The 19,901-nt window shown below is 37.1% G+C and overlaps 1 protein-coding gene across 3 annotated transcripts in view; it reads right to left on the minus strand.

The window, feature by feature from the left end:
* The window catches only part of prex2 (phosphatidylinositol-3,4,5-trisphosphate-dependent Rac exchange factor 2), a 152,768-nt gene that overhangs the window by 66,032 nt on the left and 66,835 nt on the right, over positions 1-19,901 (minus strand). For all 3 annotated transcript variants that reach the window (XR_015940745.1, XM_088642288.1, XM_088642289.1), the window contains 9 exons: positions 18,539-18,614; positions 16,506-16,578; positions 14,157-14,299; positions 13,615-13,707; positions 10,820-10,968; positions 10,302-10,387; positions 7,055-7,191; positions 4,798-4,915; positions 3,919-4,103 (listed from right to left, as the gene is read on the minus strand). Coding sequence is in view for 2 of the 3 variants with exons in the window: in XM_088642288.1 (XP_088498414.1) it covers positions 3,919-4,103; positions 4,798-4,915; positions 7,055-7,191; positions 10,302-10,387; positions 10,820-10,968; positions 13,615-13,707; positions 14,157-14,299; positions 16,506-16,578; positions 18,539-18,614 (1,060 nt within the window). In the remaining variant the exon portion in view is untranslated. The remainder of the gene's footprint in view (positions 1-3,918; positions 4,104-4,797; positions 4,916-7,054; positions 7,192-10,301; positions 10,388-10,819; positions 10,969-13,614; positions 13,708-14,156; positions 14,300-16,505; positions 16,579-18,538; positions 18,615-19,901) is intronic.

Consider the following 19,901-nt stretch of genomic DNA (forward strand, 5'->3'; position numbering starts at 1 on the left):
TATATCTGACCTCTCCATAAGCAGCTAAGACCAAGCTGTAGCATTCAGGCCAGATTTCCATGCATCAAATTAAGCACTTCACAGTCTTTTATTACAGGTACAGTATATACAGTATATGATACCTGTACATATGTGGCCTATTGTTTAAATGTCATGTCATTTGCCAAACCGCTTTATACCATACGGTGTCATGGGAAGCCGGAGCCTACCCAGAAAGCAACAAGCGCAAGACAGGGTAACACCCTGGAGGGGGTGCCAGTCCACCACAGGGCATATTGTTTAAATATCCACTGTAAATAATGAAAAAGTTACGTTGTATATGAACTGTGACACTATATACTGTACATGGAAAACAAATTCGAACCCCTACACCAAACGTATTCAGTCACCACAAAGTAATTTGAGCACAAACTTTCTACTGCACAGAATGCCAGGAAAGACCCACAAGACAGACATCTTGATGGAGCTGCCTGTCTACAGAACTGAAGCCTATGAATTTACACCTAGGTTTAAATCATACTTATTAAACACAATAAAAACATTTATGACAATGTTACAAGTATGTTCTTTAAATTGCGACAATCTAATGCTTAACACCTTCAGAGGGTAGTACAGTATGGTTACATGGCAGTTTTCATACAAGTACTGTCGATCCATCCATCTATACATTTTCTAACTGATTCATCCAATTCTTTTGTATAATTGTTTGTCTTCTCTAAATACTGTAGTTTATTTTTAGTTTCCACTATGTTCTTCCTTAAATGTGGTGATTTTATTTCTCTTCTAATTTCTAACACTTACAGTATGTAGTGCTTTTCTAGACACTCCACTCCACACTTTACAGGTAATGGGGACTCCTCATCACTACCACTAATGTGTAACCCACACCTGGATGATGCAATCTCACCAGACATCAGCTCTCAGTTGGGAGGAGAACAAAATGATGAAGCCAGTTCATAGATTATTAGCAGGCCATGATTGGTAAGGGCCAGGGAAAAATATGGCCCTACTCTTTTTGAGAAATGTCCTGGGAGTTTTAATGACCACAGAGAGTCAGGACCTCAGTGTTATGTTTCATCCGAAGGACTGCGCCTTTTTTACAGTATCCCCATTACTATACTGGGGCATTCAGACCCACACAGACCGCAGGGTGAGTGCCCCCTGCTGGCCCCACTAACACTTCTTCCAGCAGCAACCTTAGTTTTCCCCAGGGGTCTCCCATCCATGTATTGACCAGGCTCACACCTGCTGATTATAGGCTAGGCTATAATTAGCAGACGCCATTGATTCATGCTTCCGATCTATGAACTTAAGAAAGGTTTCAAATTAGGGGGAGGGCATTGGGCCCTGATCTTCCAATTGGTAGTGAGTATTTAATTGATCAAAACATCTCATTCAGCTGTTTCTTGAAAGACACCACAGTAAGCAGCATGGCTATGCAGCTTGATCCATTCCAAAAAATATGGAAGATGTCATAAGTCATTCTTGCACTGGAGGCTCAATAACCTTCTTTATATCAATCCATTTTCAGCCATTGTGTTGCCAAAATCATTCAAATAAAGCAACAATCTCTTCCACTTCAGGATTTTAAACTACATCCAATTTATATATTTTATATTCAATTTCACTACAAACAATGATAATAAAGTGTTTGCCAGTGGAAAGAATATCAGTTCTCCTGAGGCTCATTAAAATCCAGAATCATGCCCATAAAAGAAAACATGAAATTGGTTATTGTACCAGAGATTTTCAAAAGATGGCCTATAGTGAATACACGGAAAAGTGAAAATTAAATGGATGGTTATAGAAAGTATTTTGAAGTCCTTTGGGCCAATTCCAGGACAGGCGCAGATTGTCTTCAAAGAGACAAAAGTAACTAAACAAGAATAATTTCCCTGGCTGCTTTTCATGGTCACGATTTCCAAGATAACTACTGTAAGAGTGTCTTAAATGTGCTTGACTACTTCACATCCTGCTGTTAAGAAAGCCTTCTTTTAATAAAATAATAGTAAGTTTGTGTTGTTTTATATAAAGGAGGCCTTCAAAATTCAGGAATTTCAGGATTTAGTACAGACGGTCTCAGTTCTGAGTTGTAAATGCACTTCTGTATAGTTTACACCTATGCATTCTGGTTCATATTTCACTGTAGATTCTTGAGGTGACTGGGTTGACTTAGACAAGAAGTATTATGTTGTTTTACTTTTAAATTTTGCTATTATTTTTTCTTCTCCCGAGAAGATCATGTGTTCAAATTGGGATATATCTCGAAATCTCATTTTAACTAGAAGCACAGAAAAATAGGTAGAATACATCCCTTGATCAAATTAGAAATGTCCACATAATGTATTGTTCAATTATATCACATGTAAGTATTGTGAGTTACACTTTTGAGGAAAACACCATTTTAAACCACCAGCACGATGAAAAAAACTTCAGCACTGTTACAATAAAATGTATTACGCATACTATTACAGTATATACAGTATGTTTACAGTTACATGTTAATTTCAGTAATTTCAATAACAGCCCATTAAATGGCTATATATACTAAAGTATTTTCCAAGTCTCTGCATCACAAGTTCCACACTTGTGTCATCATTTCTGTACAATTAAATTATTATGAAGTTTTCAAAAATAAACCAGACATATTGAGACAATTAACTCAAAGGATATGACCAAGGCGTTTCGTTGTAAAATGCAAATAAGCGAAAAATAATTTTGTAAAGTGAGTATTATAAAGCAAAATTCTGTATCTATGGATACTTGTGAAAACAATAATAAAACCAAGAGCCATTGTGTCACTCAGACTTTGTATTTTTCCATTATTCTCAATCCTGTGGTTAAAATGAAATCTTGCTCTATAAATGGATTTTATATATGAAATTGTCAGTAATGGTAATGATATCTGTACCTCAGTGCTCAAAATGTACATGTGATACAAAATATAATAGAAAAAGCTCCCTGAGCTCTATGAAAGCTATCGTGCACATTTTTGTTCTACAGCTGAATCGCCCAAACATGAACGAAGATTTAAGAGTTTATATAGTTAAACAAGCCATGGTTTCACTGTAAATCCCACCTATTAATTGTGGCAGGATGTGCTGCATTAAGTAAATAAACATACAATGGTACAATAAGAGAGCAGGCGAGGGACAAAGTCAGTTATGAAATATACTCTGACCACAAAATCCACAGTGCAAAAGCAGAAATACAGGGCCCTTTGCTTTTATGGATATATTAATGTACTGCAGAAAAGAGCAGAAAGACATTGTGGTTCAAGCCAACCAGAGTCTAGAAGGAATAGCCTGTGTTGTATAAATTTATTTAAAAGTGGGCACCATCAAATTCCCCAAGATAAATCAGGCTTTGCAGCAGAAAAGCCTTTTTTTTTCTAACTATAATAAGTAGGAAAGTCTAGTGAGACTGATAGCTTATTAGTTTGACAGCTACTTCTAGAAAAAAGGTGCTACCGTGACACTGAAAGCATGCCGCATAGCCTGGAATTGACTAATTAGCTATTACTAAGTATATCAATCTTTTTTATATCTCAAGTCTCGAGACTTTAGAAATAGTTATAACAAGTCTTGGATAGAAAGTTGCCGTCATATAAGTAGTCAATTCTATTTTAAAAGAATTTTGCTGCGTTCATAAAATGAAAGAAAAACTCGCAACATGAAAAGGCAGCACTGAGCAATAAACAACTCCTTGCATAATATCTCCAGCCCACCTTTGACCTAAAAAAAAGTGCAGGGATTCAATTTGCTTTGTTCCTAATTATCCATTTGCCCAGGATTACCTGCACTAGGGAAAGGAGGTATGTTTGCATCTATTTATTATTCAACATACAGAATTCAGACTCTTCCCCAGGTCCCCCTTCTATGGCCTCAACAGGGATGCAGTAGAAACGATCCTCAGTACCTTTGCGGTTAGCCCAAAAAAACCCTTGGGCTCAACCATCTTCTCAAGAACGTGGCATTTAATCCCAGCCGTGCTGTCGTACTCATACACCACTCCATATTCCAGCTGCACGTTGTCTACGGTCAGGCTCACATGGTCCTTCTTCCCATCAATTATGGCAATGGTGTTGAATTTGTCCATCACCTCTGAAACACAGGAAAGCACACCGGGGGCAGATCAGATCGCTCAGTCCGTCACGACAGCACTGATTTACATAACAGCATGTGGTTATTCCAAATCTTCACAGTTAAGAAGTTAAAATGAGCTGCTAAAGTGAATTTCACAGTGGTGAAAACGAAAACAGATTGCGTTTCATGTCACTGAGGTTTAATTACTCAACCGCACGTACTGCACGCAGTTTTGTGAACCCCCCCAAAAAATAAATGGCTGCCATTTTTCTATAGGGAGGTGGTATATTGTGCGGTGTGTTTGCCCAATATGATCATTTCTTTGTTGTCAAAGAAACACGAGGACACAGAGAACTTTAAGTAATACTCTGAAAAGCAAATGTGAATCAGACCATTCAAATATATTAACTGTTGGAACAATTCAATTTATTCAGTAAGTGGAATACACTTCAGGAAAAATAGAAAGTTTTTAGTGACGTTTTTGTGGTAGAGAATTAATTTAAACTTAAAGGTCTTAACAATAAACTCTGCTCGTTTGAAATAAAACAGTATATGATTATTGGAGTGAAAAGCTGTTATAAAAACTGTTGGGCTTACGGGATAATTATGGCTTCAAGCACTATGATATTTTCCACACATTGTACTCTCTTCTAAATTTAAACTGCAAATGAGACTTCACTGTTTAACTTTCTTTCTCAAATGAAATGCATACCTTCCACTTTGCACTCAAACACATCACCACTCTCTTCTGCACAAGGCTTCAAGTGTGCTTTCTGCTGGTCTTCTTGAGCGCTGTCCCTGCTGTTGTACACCCACTTTATAGAATCTTGCTAGAAAAGAAAAGAATTAAAGGGAGTGGTGATTTACACTCGTAAAACCTGACCACTCATTTAAAAATGTTTTGTTCAGTGCTTGGTCTTAAGTTGAAATTGAAATGTTTCATTAATAGGTTTTATTTGTTGATTGAACACTAAATATAATTTTTAAAAATCCCAGAAATCATTTCAGTTTGAGAAACTGAACATTTTGGATTTTTTTTTTACCTTAAACATTGTCCTCTACAGCCAAATTCAGAGAAATATTCTATATAAACATTGATTTAGAATTAGTTACTTGTAGGTAAAAATCAAGTACTGTATATGAGACAGTGATTCATGAAAAACATAGCACAGGAAAATGAAACAGTCCAATTTTGCACACCACATAGACCAGGCATCACAGAATGAAGTCACAGTTCCCTCTGCTTCCAAACGCCTCTGCTTTCAGGGCTGTGCTGTAATCAGCTAACCAACACTCACATGCCTTTCGGCCAGAATGACATGATGTTTTTCCCCCAATACCACAGAGGGCTCTTTGCCACCCAGCAGCAGGGTGTTCCCTCTTATAGAGGCCTGAACACAGCCGCAGCGCTGTCAGTGAACTACAGGGAAAATGAATAAATCACAGACATGCTGGGTCTGGCATCTCCAGCAATTAGAATCGAGGGACCAACTCCTAGTGCAGCAGGGATGCAAAATGTCGAGAGAGGTTCTCTTATCCATTACAGAACCATTACAACCCATCAGAGAAGGAGCTCAAACTATTATTTTTCCACTGAAGTTACCAAATCTATTTGAAAAGCTAACAATGATGCACAAAATACTGTCATTGACGTGCAGTATTTCTGTTCTCTATACAGTAGCCGTGACCCTAGTTTCTCTGCCCATGCAGACATCCTTTACTGTATTCTCACTGTCTCTCACCTGTGCCCTTATGATAGGGCTGGTCTGTCATAAACCAAGGGGATATAATTTCCACCCACACCACTCATCTCTTTCTTGACCTCCTAACTCTCACAGGAATCCACTTCTCCCACTATACTGCAAGGTTCTGGATTAGAAATGAGTTCTGGGTCTCATTCTATTTCTCCTAATTGTGGCTTTTAGATTTTGGGTGTAATATTTAATCATTTTACCTACTGTTATGTTTTTGTAGTGGGATGGCGTTAACTGTTTCATTATTGTTTGTTTTAATTATTTATTCATTTTACACATATAAGATATTGTATAAATATAGGACATCAGACTTTCCAAACCAGCATTCTTTGTACAGGCACTTTATCACCAGCCCCTACACTCCTGAATACTCATTTTAGGAGGGGGTTCTGACTTCCTAATCGACATGGCCAGGCTGTCATTTCTTGGGCCACGGTTAACTCCAAAACATGCCCTCATTTAACACAAAGCACACATTAGATTACCTCATTACGTCTGGTTATGTGCTTCAAAATTCAGTGTCTCCAAAATACAGTGCAAAATGCTGATTTGAGATTTCCTACTCTACTCTCAAACCTTTTCTATTTTTTACTGTAATAATTGTGTAAGACATTTTCATCTAACTGTGCACACCTCAAGAAAAAAATGGAAACAACAAAGGTAGCTAATGTACTGTTTTATTAGAGTCTGACTTGCCCTGATTCCTGTTTATTTCTGCTGATTCATGATTCACAGAGTGCTTTCACTGCAGTGTGACATATAACTTTATGGGAAGGTTTAAAGACTCCAAACTGGGGGTTTCACAACTTAAACTCAGGATTGACACATTGCATTGGTGGCAAATTGTATTTAGGAACGCGGTTTGTTTTCCTACGGCCAACTGCTGAATTAAACTCAGTGGGTTCATGTACAGTACATTGAGGGCATAGGGATCTGGTCTCTGTTTTCCTGATGAAGCGTCTGTTATAGTGAGGTATCAGCTAACACGTTTATTGGTTAAATCTCGAGCCAGAACACATCACAGATCAGAGATACTGAAAACGGAGGGCTGTGCAAGGTAAAATGGTACAAAGCTAAATATGAGTATAGCAGAGCAATTACTGCAGTTTTCGTTACATTTTTTTTTTACATTAAGGTAAATTGTTGAAATAATTGCTTTTGAAATAAAAATAACTGCAAGGAGACAACTGCGTCATTTTGAAGCCCGCGGGTTACCTGGGATGGCCGTCTGTATTTCCGACACGCTGTGACATGGGCAATGACACTGGCATGGCTCTCCTTGCTGACATTAATCCCGTTGACCTTGATTATACACTGGCCAGGGTGAAGGCCTGCTACAGCAGCCACAGTGCCTGAGGATCAAGAAAGAAAAAGAATGAGACAATCAAATCTTACTTTATTTCACGCGGTCGCCTTACGGCAACCCTCTGCAGATGGACGCAAATTGTGACCTGGCCAAAAAGGTTTTTACTTGTGCTTTGGTGTAACAAGCAGATCATGCTACAGTTTACCAAAAACGTGTGACCTTGAATCAAGGGCAACACCTGTTACTTGCTGGATTTCATTCCAGCACACAAACCTCTATTACACTTTTTCCTGTACCAGGAGCAAAAATGAATTATAAGTATATACTTTAGTGTAATAAAGACTAGACATATTTTAGCTTGTAGTACCTCCTACATACTGTACTGATGTAGGAACACCATACTGTTACGCATCCCAATAAATGAGTTTTAGAAAAACGTTTTCACCGTGTAAACATTATATAATACAGTTAAACTAGAGTAAGAACCTCGTCTTTACTTTACTTAGTCAACATAATACTCAGCCTCTATCGAATATAAACAAAAAAAAGGAATACACAAACATGAATCTAAAGCATTGATAACTACCGTGCTTATGATCTGCAAGCAACATTGCTATACGTTTTATTATGACACAAAACATGCCAAAACAGGAGAAAAGTGCTCCTGTTTCTGTAATCCCTTGAAAAGCTGAAGGACCCTGCATATTTGGATGAACACAGTCTAATAGTATGTTATTTCGACAAGCATGTTATTAAGGCCAAAAACAACTGTACACATAGTACTGTAAGTAATGTACTGTGTTCAAAATGGTCACTTTTGACAATGCACTATGTATAGCTACGTTAAGCATAGGTTTTTCAGCATAACTTTAGTAATCAATCGGGCACATCCACATCGTTTATTTATTTGTAATCTGTAACATTAAATCTTCATGTTGCAAAGAAAAGTGTAATTCTTTTTACTAGGTCACAACTTGAACATTTGTTTCTGTAGTATAAATGTCACTTAGAATTCAAACACTGTCTGCTCTGTTTTCTGGAAACAGATGATGGGTTACTACAAAAGCCGGTGTATTAAAATGTCACAGTATCGGAAAATTAGACAGGAAGTGAACTATTGCTTTTTCTGTCCCATAAAATAGACGTCAATTATAGGCTTCCGTATCAGATCATATGTGTAAAATATAATCAAATGGATTATGGGAGCTCTTTCATCTCAATTATGATAATACCAACAACATGCTCTGCAGTGATTTTAACCACTTTTACAACTTGCTCTTAATCTCCCTTAAGCTCTCACTCCAGCACCTGAACCCTTTGTTCTCTATTCCTTTAAGAACACAAACAGGATACAAATGAAAAGAAGCCATATGACCCGTCTAACCTGACTGGTAGTTTGTAATTAATTGATCTGAGGACTTTATCCAGCAGTTTCTGTAAAGGAGCCTGGCTTGGTTTCAGTAATATGGCTTTTTACACATTTCAATTTGTACCCTCACTTTCAATTTATTTTTCACTGTTGAATCTCAAAAAGTGAACTGGGCATACTTTGTCAATGCCTTTAAGAGTTGTGGATAATTGAATCAGGTCCTCTCAATTCAAGACTAAAAGGTTCAGTTTTGCAGAAAACAAAGAGTTACTCTTTCTTAAATGTGACTGGAACTAACACCTATTCACATTTTCCAGTGTGTTCAAATAAGAAAGAAGTCTAAAATGTATGTAATTAAACATGGAAAGCAACATTGTTTTCCATTTTGGAGAAACCTGGGAATTATGTTTGTGAATATTTCAGATGACAGTTGGTTAATTTCTTTGCTCTGAACCTTAACACCTGCACAACTACAAACGCCTGCCTAGTGTACAGAAGTGTACAGAATAATGGTGTGTTCACTGTTGTTTTACAGCAAACGTAATTAAACCATTTGTTTGCTCCAACTGCCTGGAATAAAAATCTGTGGTGCTCTGAATCAGACTACTGTACATTCTTACATACTTGTGAGGCTGTTGCATCTTTTACGTCTCTGACTACATCATCAACAGAGTGACACATTGCAAGAGAGTCTCCTGAGAAACATGGGCTGTAGTTTTAGGCTTCAGTTTCTTCTTATTTGTTTTTACGATGTCCATTCAGGACACACGGAGAAGATTATTTTATCAAGCAACAGGCAGACAGCAACAGGATTAATCTTTAGAATGGGAATGATGGGACAATAAAAATATTTGAATGTTTTCTTTCTAAATCAAAATGGCAGAATAATATACAAGCCTTAACTTAATGAAACTTCACTTAACCCAAAGGCTGATTTGGATCAAATTTTAACAAAGATCTGTAACATCTTTTAGACGTTAAACTATCTTTTATCTCAGAATCAGACCTGATTCGTCAAAGAGCTCAAAAAGGTGAAGCCCACGAGTAGGCTTAATTCCATTTCCTGTACAATTCTGCATGCTTGTAAGGTCTCTCAACAGTGTCCATGTGTGAACCTCTCCTCTTGTGAGAGCGCTGGGATGAAAGATGTCTTTTAATCAGCCCCATGCTTCTTTCATGCCCTCTTGCCGAAAACCCTTTGGATTCTCCCAAGCTGAGCATGTGGTTTGTGCCCTCACCGAGACTGAGGGCAGCTGCAGCCATCTCGCTTCAAAACATGATATTCAATTTCAAACCACAGCCCTCAAAGACTGAGGCTTCAGGGAGGAGGAGGAAAAAAGATCTGTTCCATCAATTTAAACCTGAGAGAGTAAGAATACGAGACTTAGAAGCCAAGGGATAAGGACATACTGTACACCAAATTAAACTGTTTCTCTAAAACCACAGATCAACACATGCTCATCCAGCATGCCCAAAATTCCTATTTCATTCACTGGAAAGGATGTGATCACCAAAAAAAAAGAGAATCAATTTTCAAGTGGAAGAAATCCAATAAATGCTGGCCTGTTTTACAGCCCCTCCACTGATCCACCACTAAGCTGATGGCTTTTAAAGGCTGTGAGCTTCAGCTGTGGAAAAGTGTGAGTTTGCTCTGATGCATTTAACACCGTAGCTGTGTCAAAGTGATTTACCTCGAACCACAGCTGCACGACAGCTGTCCAAAAATTAAAAAAAACCTCCCAAAAAGCAGAGTTCTGTTTTTTGCATTACATTACCCATCTCCTTACCTCTGCCAACTGCATGCACAACGGATGGCCCAAAGCCCCTAATCTGGAATCCTAGTCCATCCGCAGAATCTGGAATTTTCACAGTCCTAGGGAAGAGAAGATTAGACTTGTTCTAATGCATTTAAACATAAATGAACTAATTAGTCTATTTCCTTCAATAACCCAAAAGTGCGTAGTTCTTGACTCACAGTTTTTGTGAAGACAGCCTTACAATTAAAGGTTCATCAACCTTTTTCTAACAACCAGTATAGTCATATCTTATTTTACTGTAATAATAGGACTTGCAGGAGATAAATAGATGCATTATGTTTTGTTTTTTTTCCCCAAAGTTATTCTATAACAACATTGTGGCAAAAATAAAACTAGTGACCCTTTTCCAAAAGTGGAAGAGCTTGGTATTAACACAGAAACCTCAGGGAGAGAAAATGACAGGACAAGAAACCCCCAGGCTGCCTTTAGTGGCAGTGATGGCTGTATTTCCAGCCACGGGCTGGGGGCAGGTACACCCCCACACTCACTCTCTGGGCTTTGTGCTGACGAGGACTCGCAGGGGCCCTCCGCTATTCAAGCACTGTTTCAGGAAACACTCCACTTCCTGGAAAGGCCTTAGGAAAACCAGGTCCCCATTGATGGCAAAGATTTTCTTCCCCACCTCCAGACCAGCCATCTGGGTTTTAAGAAAAATAAACAAAACAAACGAAAGCATCTCAATATGATACATTTCACTGAAGGAGCATTCTAACCGGCCGCTGCTACTGAAGCCGATCCGCTGGATTCTTTTGAGAAAACGGCTGAATAAGATCCTCGGATCTATTAACTACAAACTATCAAGGAGGCTAGATGGGCCTCCTCTCTCCTCCTACTTCTTCTGTTCTTCTGCTCTTAACTTATTCGTGAAACTGAACAACTCGACGTGAAATAAATCAAAATTAATCATGTTAAATCCCACTCCCATGTCACATCCCTGAGAATGCAGGGCTTTTTGGTATTTAGACTCTAATTACAGTACATAAATAAATGATTAAAGTTCAGCTGTAGACTTACGCTTCATTGTGGTATACAGTAGATAAAGAGTTATCAGTATAGCATATAGAATATATTTTATAGTTGAGTTAGAGTAGTAGAAACATTTAAATGCATGAGGTATATTTTTAAAAATGATATTCAGTTATTCAAATATTCGAGTACTGTGTGTAACAGACAAATAATGTTTCTTAATTATTCTTTATTATTTTCTGATAGATAACAATTCAGGACAAAAAATCTCTCCACTCAGTCTGCCTTTAGGGGCTGGTGTGAGCACGAGGAATTTAAAAAGAGCTATAACATGTTGGGTTTCATGAAATGTTGTAATGAAAGAACATTTTACTCAATATACATACTGTAAAATGAACAATAATGTTCAAAAACTAAATTTGTATTTTGACTGCAGTATTTGGATTTCTTTTCCTTTGCAGCTTGTAGTTTTTGTCTATTTTGAAACCAGTTCCTAGTATTTTTAGCCTGTTCTTCAACACGGACAACTTTAGCTCCTGCAATTTGATTTGGTTTTCTCTTTCCAGCTACAGCCTTTGAGTCAAACCACCACCATAATCTTCATGGGATTCAATCACTTCAGAGCTTTGCACCTCGAACTCCCTTCCGTTTCTGAAAACAGTCCATTTGAACTTTCTCATATCCACAATGAATTACACTCATCTCGGACAGACATCCCTTCTGGACTCCTACTATTTTAAAAAATCAACAGGGAGTGACTTGCTACCTTAACTCACACCACTGCCCCAAACTAAGCCAGCTTCAGCACCAAAAGCTGTCCATCTGTTACTCCAGTGATCTTAAATCTATTTAAAACTTAAACCCTCTGTGTCCGATTTGCCTTCAGCTTAGCTCACTATGGGATCGAACAGTAAGACACCAGTTTAAGTCTGCTGTTCTGTTGTGTGGTCTCCTCCCTACCCGAAGTACTATAGTCTGCATGTTTGTCTTTCAAATCTACTTGACCACTGCAGTACTTCTGTAAATTGCACAAAGCAAAAGTACAACATGAAAGCTGACATATTAGTATTTTATTTAAAGATGTGGCTATTACAGGTTGTGTTTGTACAAAAAGGAGATCAGATATTTAATGGGTTATACTCTACACTGTTACCAACAGTGCATATTTCACATTCCCTAACATTCCTTAAATCTCTTGAACTGACATGATGTGAAGAGGCGCCACTTTCACAAATGGGTCCAATTTTAAAATCCCTCACAGCCGTTTCTGCAGCGCAAACCTTTAACTGAAGGTCCTTCAGATGTTGGGAATACAATTTTGAAAAACCATCATTTACAGCTGAGGCTACAGACTCACTGCTTAGGCCCTCCGGGACAAATTTTAACTCTCATTATCATACCACGATAACCAAATGTAGACCTAAAAAAATTGCTTATAGATGCTTAGCTGTAATGCTGCATGGCTTTCTGATTTACACATGCATAATGCAATCAAACAATACACTAATAATTGAAAAACAGGGCTACAAATTTACAAATTTAGCAATAAAAATTATGACTTATCAATGCTGTGTAACCATTTTGTAACTATGATCTTGTTCTTGTTGATGTTGTTGTACTGTATGCAGCTCTTACTGCAGTTTGTCTATGAAGTTAGTAATAAAAACCCTATGGAATTACCTATGTGTTTTCAGTTCTTTATATAGATGAGTGGTTTAACTAACAGAATATGCAAGTTTATCTAATTAGAGGACAGACTTAATCATGCAAAGACGCACAGGTTCATTGATGCACACAAGGGAATGAGGGATCTGTTTCCTCACTACTAGACCAACACGAGACAGGTTACATGAAGGAAAGCATTCTGTCCATCTAGCTCGCTTTGTTAATTGATCAGTGGATCTTATTCAGGCATTTCTTAAAGTAAGTCAAGGTATCAATAGTATGGTTGAATTCCAAAATTCAATAACAATACAGGAAACAAGCTACAGGGTACAGTACATGCATGGGCGTAATGTTAGCAACAGCAGTAGTAGATAACAACAACAGAGATTACAGAAATGTTATTTACTTTACAGAATTCCCCATTACCTCTTGAAAAGTCAAATCCATTTACTTCTTTACTGCTTTAGCATAGCTGTGCCTCCTTACATGGTTAAACTGAGACCTGTGCACACAACTAGCTGGGAGATACAACACTGCATTTGACTTTAATCTCTGCATATGACTCCTATCATTTTTTGACAATTATGTTCAAGCTGAAATAAAAGAAACATCTTCATTCTTAGTGCATTCCATTAGAATGAAAACCCCTTACCTCTGCGTACGATCCCTTCTCAACTGACTTGACTATAGGCACCCGATTCCTGTCTTCTAAAGAAAACCCGTATCCACCCCCACTTGGTTTAATCTAGTGAGATAACAGGGATAGGAAATTATTAAGAACTGACATTTCTATGACATTTCAAAAGAGTACAATTAAAAAGCAAAGGATATTGAACATTGTCCTACATAAGATTTAAATTAACAAAAATAAATGAATGTGTCATTCAGGTTTGAATCCATGGAAATTGTACATTGCTTTTTAGTCATCAGAAAAGAATTGGCCTAATTTAACATTGTAGGGAATAGAGTTCTTCAGTGAAGAATAACATGCTCTTCTTTACATTTGACAAGAGTATTATAAAAAAGATTCACCTAGGAAATTGAAACATTTTTATCTGAATGGGTCCTTTTTGGATAGACTATGTGTCATGTTTTAGCTGTACAACATGAAAAAATGAAAACCATATGGTCTTGTATATTCCTCTCTATTTTAAGTAGTTACAGCTGTATTTAATTAAACACAATGTGCCTTACCAGCAAGGACTTAGCGATTACATTTTCAACTATTTTTAAATCGTGCTTCATGGGCTTGTGCTTGGTGTTTGACCCTTCCATCTCCTCATCAGCAAAGAATCGGAACAAAAGGGGCTCGTCTTTAAATTCACTTTTCTCCAGCACTGTGAAAACATTTTACAGGTCAGTTCCACGCTTCTCTTTCTAACCCACCCTAGACAATAAGCTATTTAAAATTAAGAACACTGCAAACTAAACAATTCACAACAAATACTTTTTTCTTAAAGTTTTTTTCCCATTCTAAATGTATGTTTATTTAACATAGTAGTGTTGTTTATAGACCAATTATATTAATATTTTGCATTTGTGTAACAGATGGTGCCTTTCAAAAGTATTCACCCCCTTCTAATGATATTCCATGGTCAAAAGAGGAGGAGAGAGAAGGATATTGCAGGAGAATAGAAGCAAAAATACAGGAGGGAGAAAGTTAGTCTACAAGCAGTCTTCACCACTGGATTCTTGCTTAATGAACCAAAACCAGTTACTGGGCACTTAAGGGACTTAGACTAAATTTAGGGAAGAGTGGTATTTTTCATATTTGTGGGAATAATCAAGTTTCCTCTCTACATCTCCTAGGCAGTTTGTCGTCCTCCTGTTTATTTGCTTTCTTTTTTAAAGGCTAAAGTCTCACTTCTCTCATCAGTTTAGAGCTTAGAGTGCAGGCTCACTTGTGGAGAACGAGGATAAATTCCTCGTTAATTCAATAAGGATTGAATGTTTTGGGAATGTTTAGAAGACTTCATGAGATAAACGCGACTTCACCCACTTGGTTTATGGGTAGCCTGCTGGCCACAAGACGAGTAGGCTCAAACCCCATTTAGACAGGCTGAACCAAGGAGCAGCCAGGGGATGCTTGAGACGAATGCAAAAGTTTGTGTCCGATATATATACAGTATACAGTAGCTAATTTCATAATGATGGTGGTTAGATACACCTGTCTGAGACAGACGTTTCTTTGTTATTCCTCCTGAACTTCAGTTAATAATTGCATTTTGTTCAGTCATGGAAAATTAAAGAAGCCACTTGAGCTTGCCCAGTATTCCCTGATTTGTTTGAGTGTGTTAGTGCCCTTTCTACATATCACTAATATTTTTAACAGAGCTGACCTAAATATTTGATTCATAAACAGTTTCAACCTCTGGTAACACTCTCTTTTTGTGTGAACAGACTTTACAATGTTGCCAAGGAACATGAAGATGTACACAAGGAAACATTAAAAGTCTGGTTCACGTGCAAAAGTGATGAAGGTGTAATTTACAGTCATGGACGACACAGAACTTTAGAATAACGCTTGAGCTCCAGCACAAAATATGATTTTGCATGTTTGCATAAAATCTGACCTACTTTTGGCTTAAATAGGTCAAGGTTATCACAGTAACACAGTGAACTATATCTAAATCACATCCCCAGGTTTAAAATTTGTCTTTTTTTGCTGGTTATGTAATTCTTCTAACTTGTACAATTATATTTAAAAAACAGTTAACACAAATTTCTGTGGAGCAAGTAAAACAAATAAAATTGGAACATTTTTACAAGAGGTAACGGAGAAAGGCCCAGGTCAGGACTGCAATCCGTCTCCATGGTAATCAGTGAACCAAACTCAATCAAATACTCTTTGAAGCATAACATACCACAGAGACACCAGAGTTCATTTACATGTTCTTCCTTGTAAATAAGTGGTTTCTGAGGCTGTTATAATGGTTTAAATGACAACAGAATAAAATTTGGCAACAAGGTTCCATAGGAAAATATGTTTTCTGGATCACATGGAAAACTCTGAACCTTAGCATAAACACGTTAAAATAACTTCCACAGCAGCATTCTATATATACACAACAAAGCTAGAGTAATTTGTAACACTTACATCATAAAAATAATGATACATTTTGAAATGTGGCTCGGACATGTATGATGTGGATGTTGGCACAAAAAAACGCCAAAGAACCAAAAGTAAACTGCCTGCTGTCAACAAACAGTAACTATGGCAACTGACCGCTCTCACATGGACTGAAAAATGTCTTTTTGTTAGCCAAGTTTCATTCGGACGTTAACCACACACAGAGATTTTGCCACACCTCACACGTGTACAGCAAAGCTCAGCTTCTAAGAGTACTCCAAATATTTCTCTTTAGTCGTACTGGTGTCTCACAATGCTGTTTCTAAAACATCTTTCAAGGGATTTGTAAGGGGAAAGGAGTCTCTAAAAGAAGAGCTGTGAATAAAAAATGTTTTCATGTACAAAAATAGAAAGCAAGGTGGTTTTTATCTATCAGCATCACATTCCCAATGAATTATAATATAGGACATTACCATGATGCATGAATCCATTATCACAAAGCTCAACCCCCAAGATCAACGCTTCCTCTCTTGTTCGGCAATCACCCTTGAAAGAAAGTTGCATTGCATTACTTACACAACCCAAGGCCAGCAGTGTCAATGTCACATTCATGCTTCCCGCCTGGTGGCCCAATCAGTAGAGTTCTGCTTGAGCAAAACCTCATCACATACAGTAGGTGTGGATTCACACACAGTATACAATTAAAATTAGAACTATGGTTCTGTTGATCACAATGTTCTGAAGAATACAGTACACCACAATGACTTCACTTGGATTTTATACAGTATGAAAGAGGCACCAGTGCCGTTTAAACAATAAAGACACATCTTGAGATATCTGAAGAAATCCGAAGACTCCCCTGGAACTGATTGCCCATTTACAATTATCCTGTGCATATGAGCTGTTAATTACAGAGTCGGGATTCACAGTTGCAGGGGGGTAAACACTGACACCTTGTAGGAAACATTAAGAATGAAAGAAAGAATCGTAAGAACTGAATAATGTGATACAGTTCAGTGCATAAGAATAAATATAAATATATAGTTGAGTATTATTTAAAATTCTACTGAAGTCTTTACCAAGCAACCAGACATGTTCATATTCCATATTGCTCACTCTCCAGAAAATGCAGCTGTTTTTTTTTAAATTTGTATCAATTAATGAATTCCAGGGGATTTTCTGCTTAGCATGACAGAGAGTCATCATGGCGTTTGCAGGGCATCACAGACGCACATTCATGGAAAAGGTGTGTCTTCTGTTCCTACACGTGATCATCGCGCAGTGGAGGAGCCAGACGAATGCGTATGCAGCTGATTGCACCTACAGTAGCACATTGGGAAACCTTCACACGGTCAAGGTCTTCTTCCAAGGTCAGCGGGTGACTGATGCCTGCTGTCCTCCTTAACAAAGCGTCCAGCATAACAGATAGCCGAATACAGATGGTGAGATATACCAGACACTGCTGTCACCTTTGCTTGAGAAGTACATGGAACTAGAAAAGTTGGCAGCAATTTCACGATTGCCAATAGAGAATGCAGTATCTGTGTACAATATTCTATGACACTTTAGATGTCCTCTAACATTGATAATGGTGGGGCTTTTGAGGCAATATCAATTTATAGCACCATCTTACCTTTAATATGCCACATGATCACTAAAAGTTAATTTCACACAACTATGACATCTGCAATTAATGAGTAGTTCAAAAATTAAACTAAATATTTAATAACCCAATTTACAGATTGATTGTGGAGTCTGCCATTCAATGCATATGTACATTAACTTTTATATTTGTAAGAATGATGAAGGTGCATATTGGTATTGTGTCCAAAAATCTCTTCTAAATCTAGACTTTGAGTCATTCCACCTTTCCAAGTACCTTGGTGCATTCCCATACATATTGTGGCATGTTTAGATATGGAATACACAGTTTTGTGCTTAAACATATCTTAAATCCAATTTTTAAAAGACTATAAGAAGAAACAATTAAAGGTTTATTCCATGCAGAAAAGAGAAGAAAATCAACACAACTTTTTCTTTTTTACTTGTTCCTTTTCAGCCTACACATCCTGACGCGGCTACCTACTTGAACTACTAAGAATATAAGAAGACACTATAAACTTTAAGTAAAACTTTTTAGAGGAAAAACATATTCATATTATGCATTTCAGAGACAAAACAAATATTTTCCATATTACAACATGGCTTTCAATATAATGTGTATCAATCACCAAGCAACAGGTAAAATGATAAATAATGCCATCATAAATTAAACCACAGGTTTTTAAAAACAAACAGCAATACTGGAGCTAGATTTTGCTTTATTGTTTCAATCTGTTTCCTCTTCCACATATTTGAATGACCAGCATGTTTAGAAAAAAGCTACTTCCCTTTTCCTTACTTTCATCTTTTCCCATTTCCTATGATGGAAATGTGTTTTCTATGTGCACAAAGGCCATGAATTAAAAAAAAGACTTGTTAAAAAACATGCTGACAACAGTGTTACCTGTGCTATGAGCCAGTCTATGAGTTTGTTTGCCATCACCACAGATTTGTATGTTCTCAGGTGGTAATCCTTGTCCCTTAAAAAGAAAAACATTGCCTGTTTTAGCCTGCTCAGTGAATTCTATATGGTAAAAATGAACTAAGAATGTAACAAAGGCACCTCTGATTCATGATCATTTTATCAATCTGCTACTCAGTCAAGGTCTGACCTTTGAAGAGACTTTCTTGAGCTTGGCAAGTACTACTCAAATCAGATTTTACCACACAGTGATTGAATACAGCTTTGATGCGGAGGTGGTTCAGTACAGGAAGACATTCAGACCCTCTGGGTAAGACAGAATTTAATTAATTGCTAATCACAACAAAGTGATAGTAATAACAATGCAATAACGCAATACTAGTAATAACAGTAAAATATTTATAAACACTGCTGGATGTATTCCAATTGAGTAAAAAGAAATTAATAGAAATACTCATATTAATTTACTGATGTATTAACGTGCTGCTGGCCTCTTTACATTGCACTAGATCAACAAAGTAAATAAATACAGAGTAAAAATCAACAGTTTTATTGACACTATTAGTATGTACTGTGGTGTTAAAAATTAATAATGATTCCTTGCATTTATGCCACACTTTGTACCCCTAAGAATCTCAAAACACTAAATACAGATCCAGCCATTACAGATCCAGTAATAATGCCGTCTAATGCAGTATACATACCGCACTGCAACATTATTTTTTTCAAATATTCTGTTGTAGGACTGCACTACTTTGTAAAATCGTGAGGTGGCACAGTGATTGCTTAACGTAGAGTGTGGAATTACTTTGAAAATGCATGGTTTCGAATTCGGATCAATGCTCAGCCCCATAGGGACAATCTTTTTCCAATGACAGAATTTAAATTTTTATGACTTTTATTAATTGTATACTGTGTATTACAGTATGTTAAATATTAGATTAATATTAAAAAGAAAGTAGGGCTGTTTAACAAAACAAAAGCTCAGCTGGATATATAAAAAATAGTTTATTATTATAGCTTGCTGGAAATGCGATGTGCTTCTTTCAGGTTTACATCCACTTCCATCCAGCCATTAAAATAGTCTATATTTTGTCTTAATGCAAATTTGAAAAATTGCAAATTGAAACTATATGGTATCATACTGTACTTACTGTATATCCAATATACTTATATAGTACTGTATACCAATCATTGACTTGTACGCTATTGTTTGGGCATATCTGCGGAAATGGAATCATGTGATTAGCATGTAATGCAGGTAGGGAATTGTAGTCTGTATTGTACACGTATTTGATTAATTTGTCTGACATTTTAAAAGTATAGGACACGCTGTCAATGAAAT

The sequence above is a fragment of the Lepisosteus platostomus genome, chromosome 8 (genome assembly GCF_059453375.1).
Source record: "Lepisosteus platostomus isolate fLepPlt1 chromosome 8, fLepPlt1.hap1, whole genome shotgun sequence".
Classification (NCBI taxonomy): domain Eukaryota; kingdom Metazoa; phylum Chordata; class Actinopteri; order Semionotiformes; family Lepisosteidae; genus Lepisosteus; species Lepisosteus platostomus.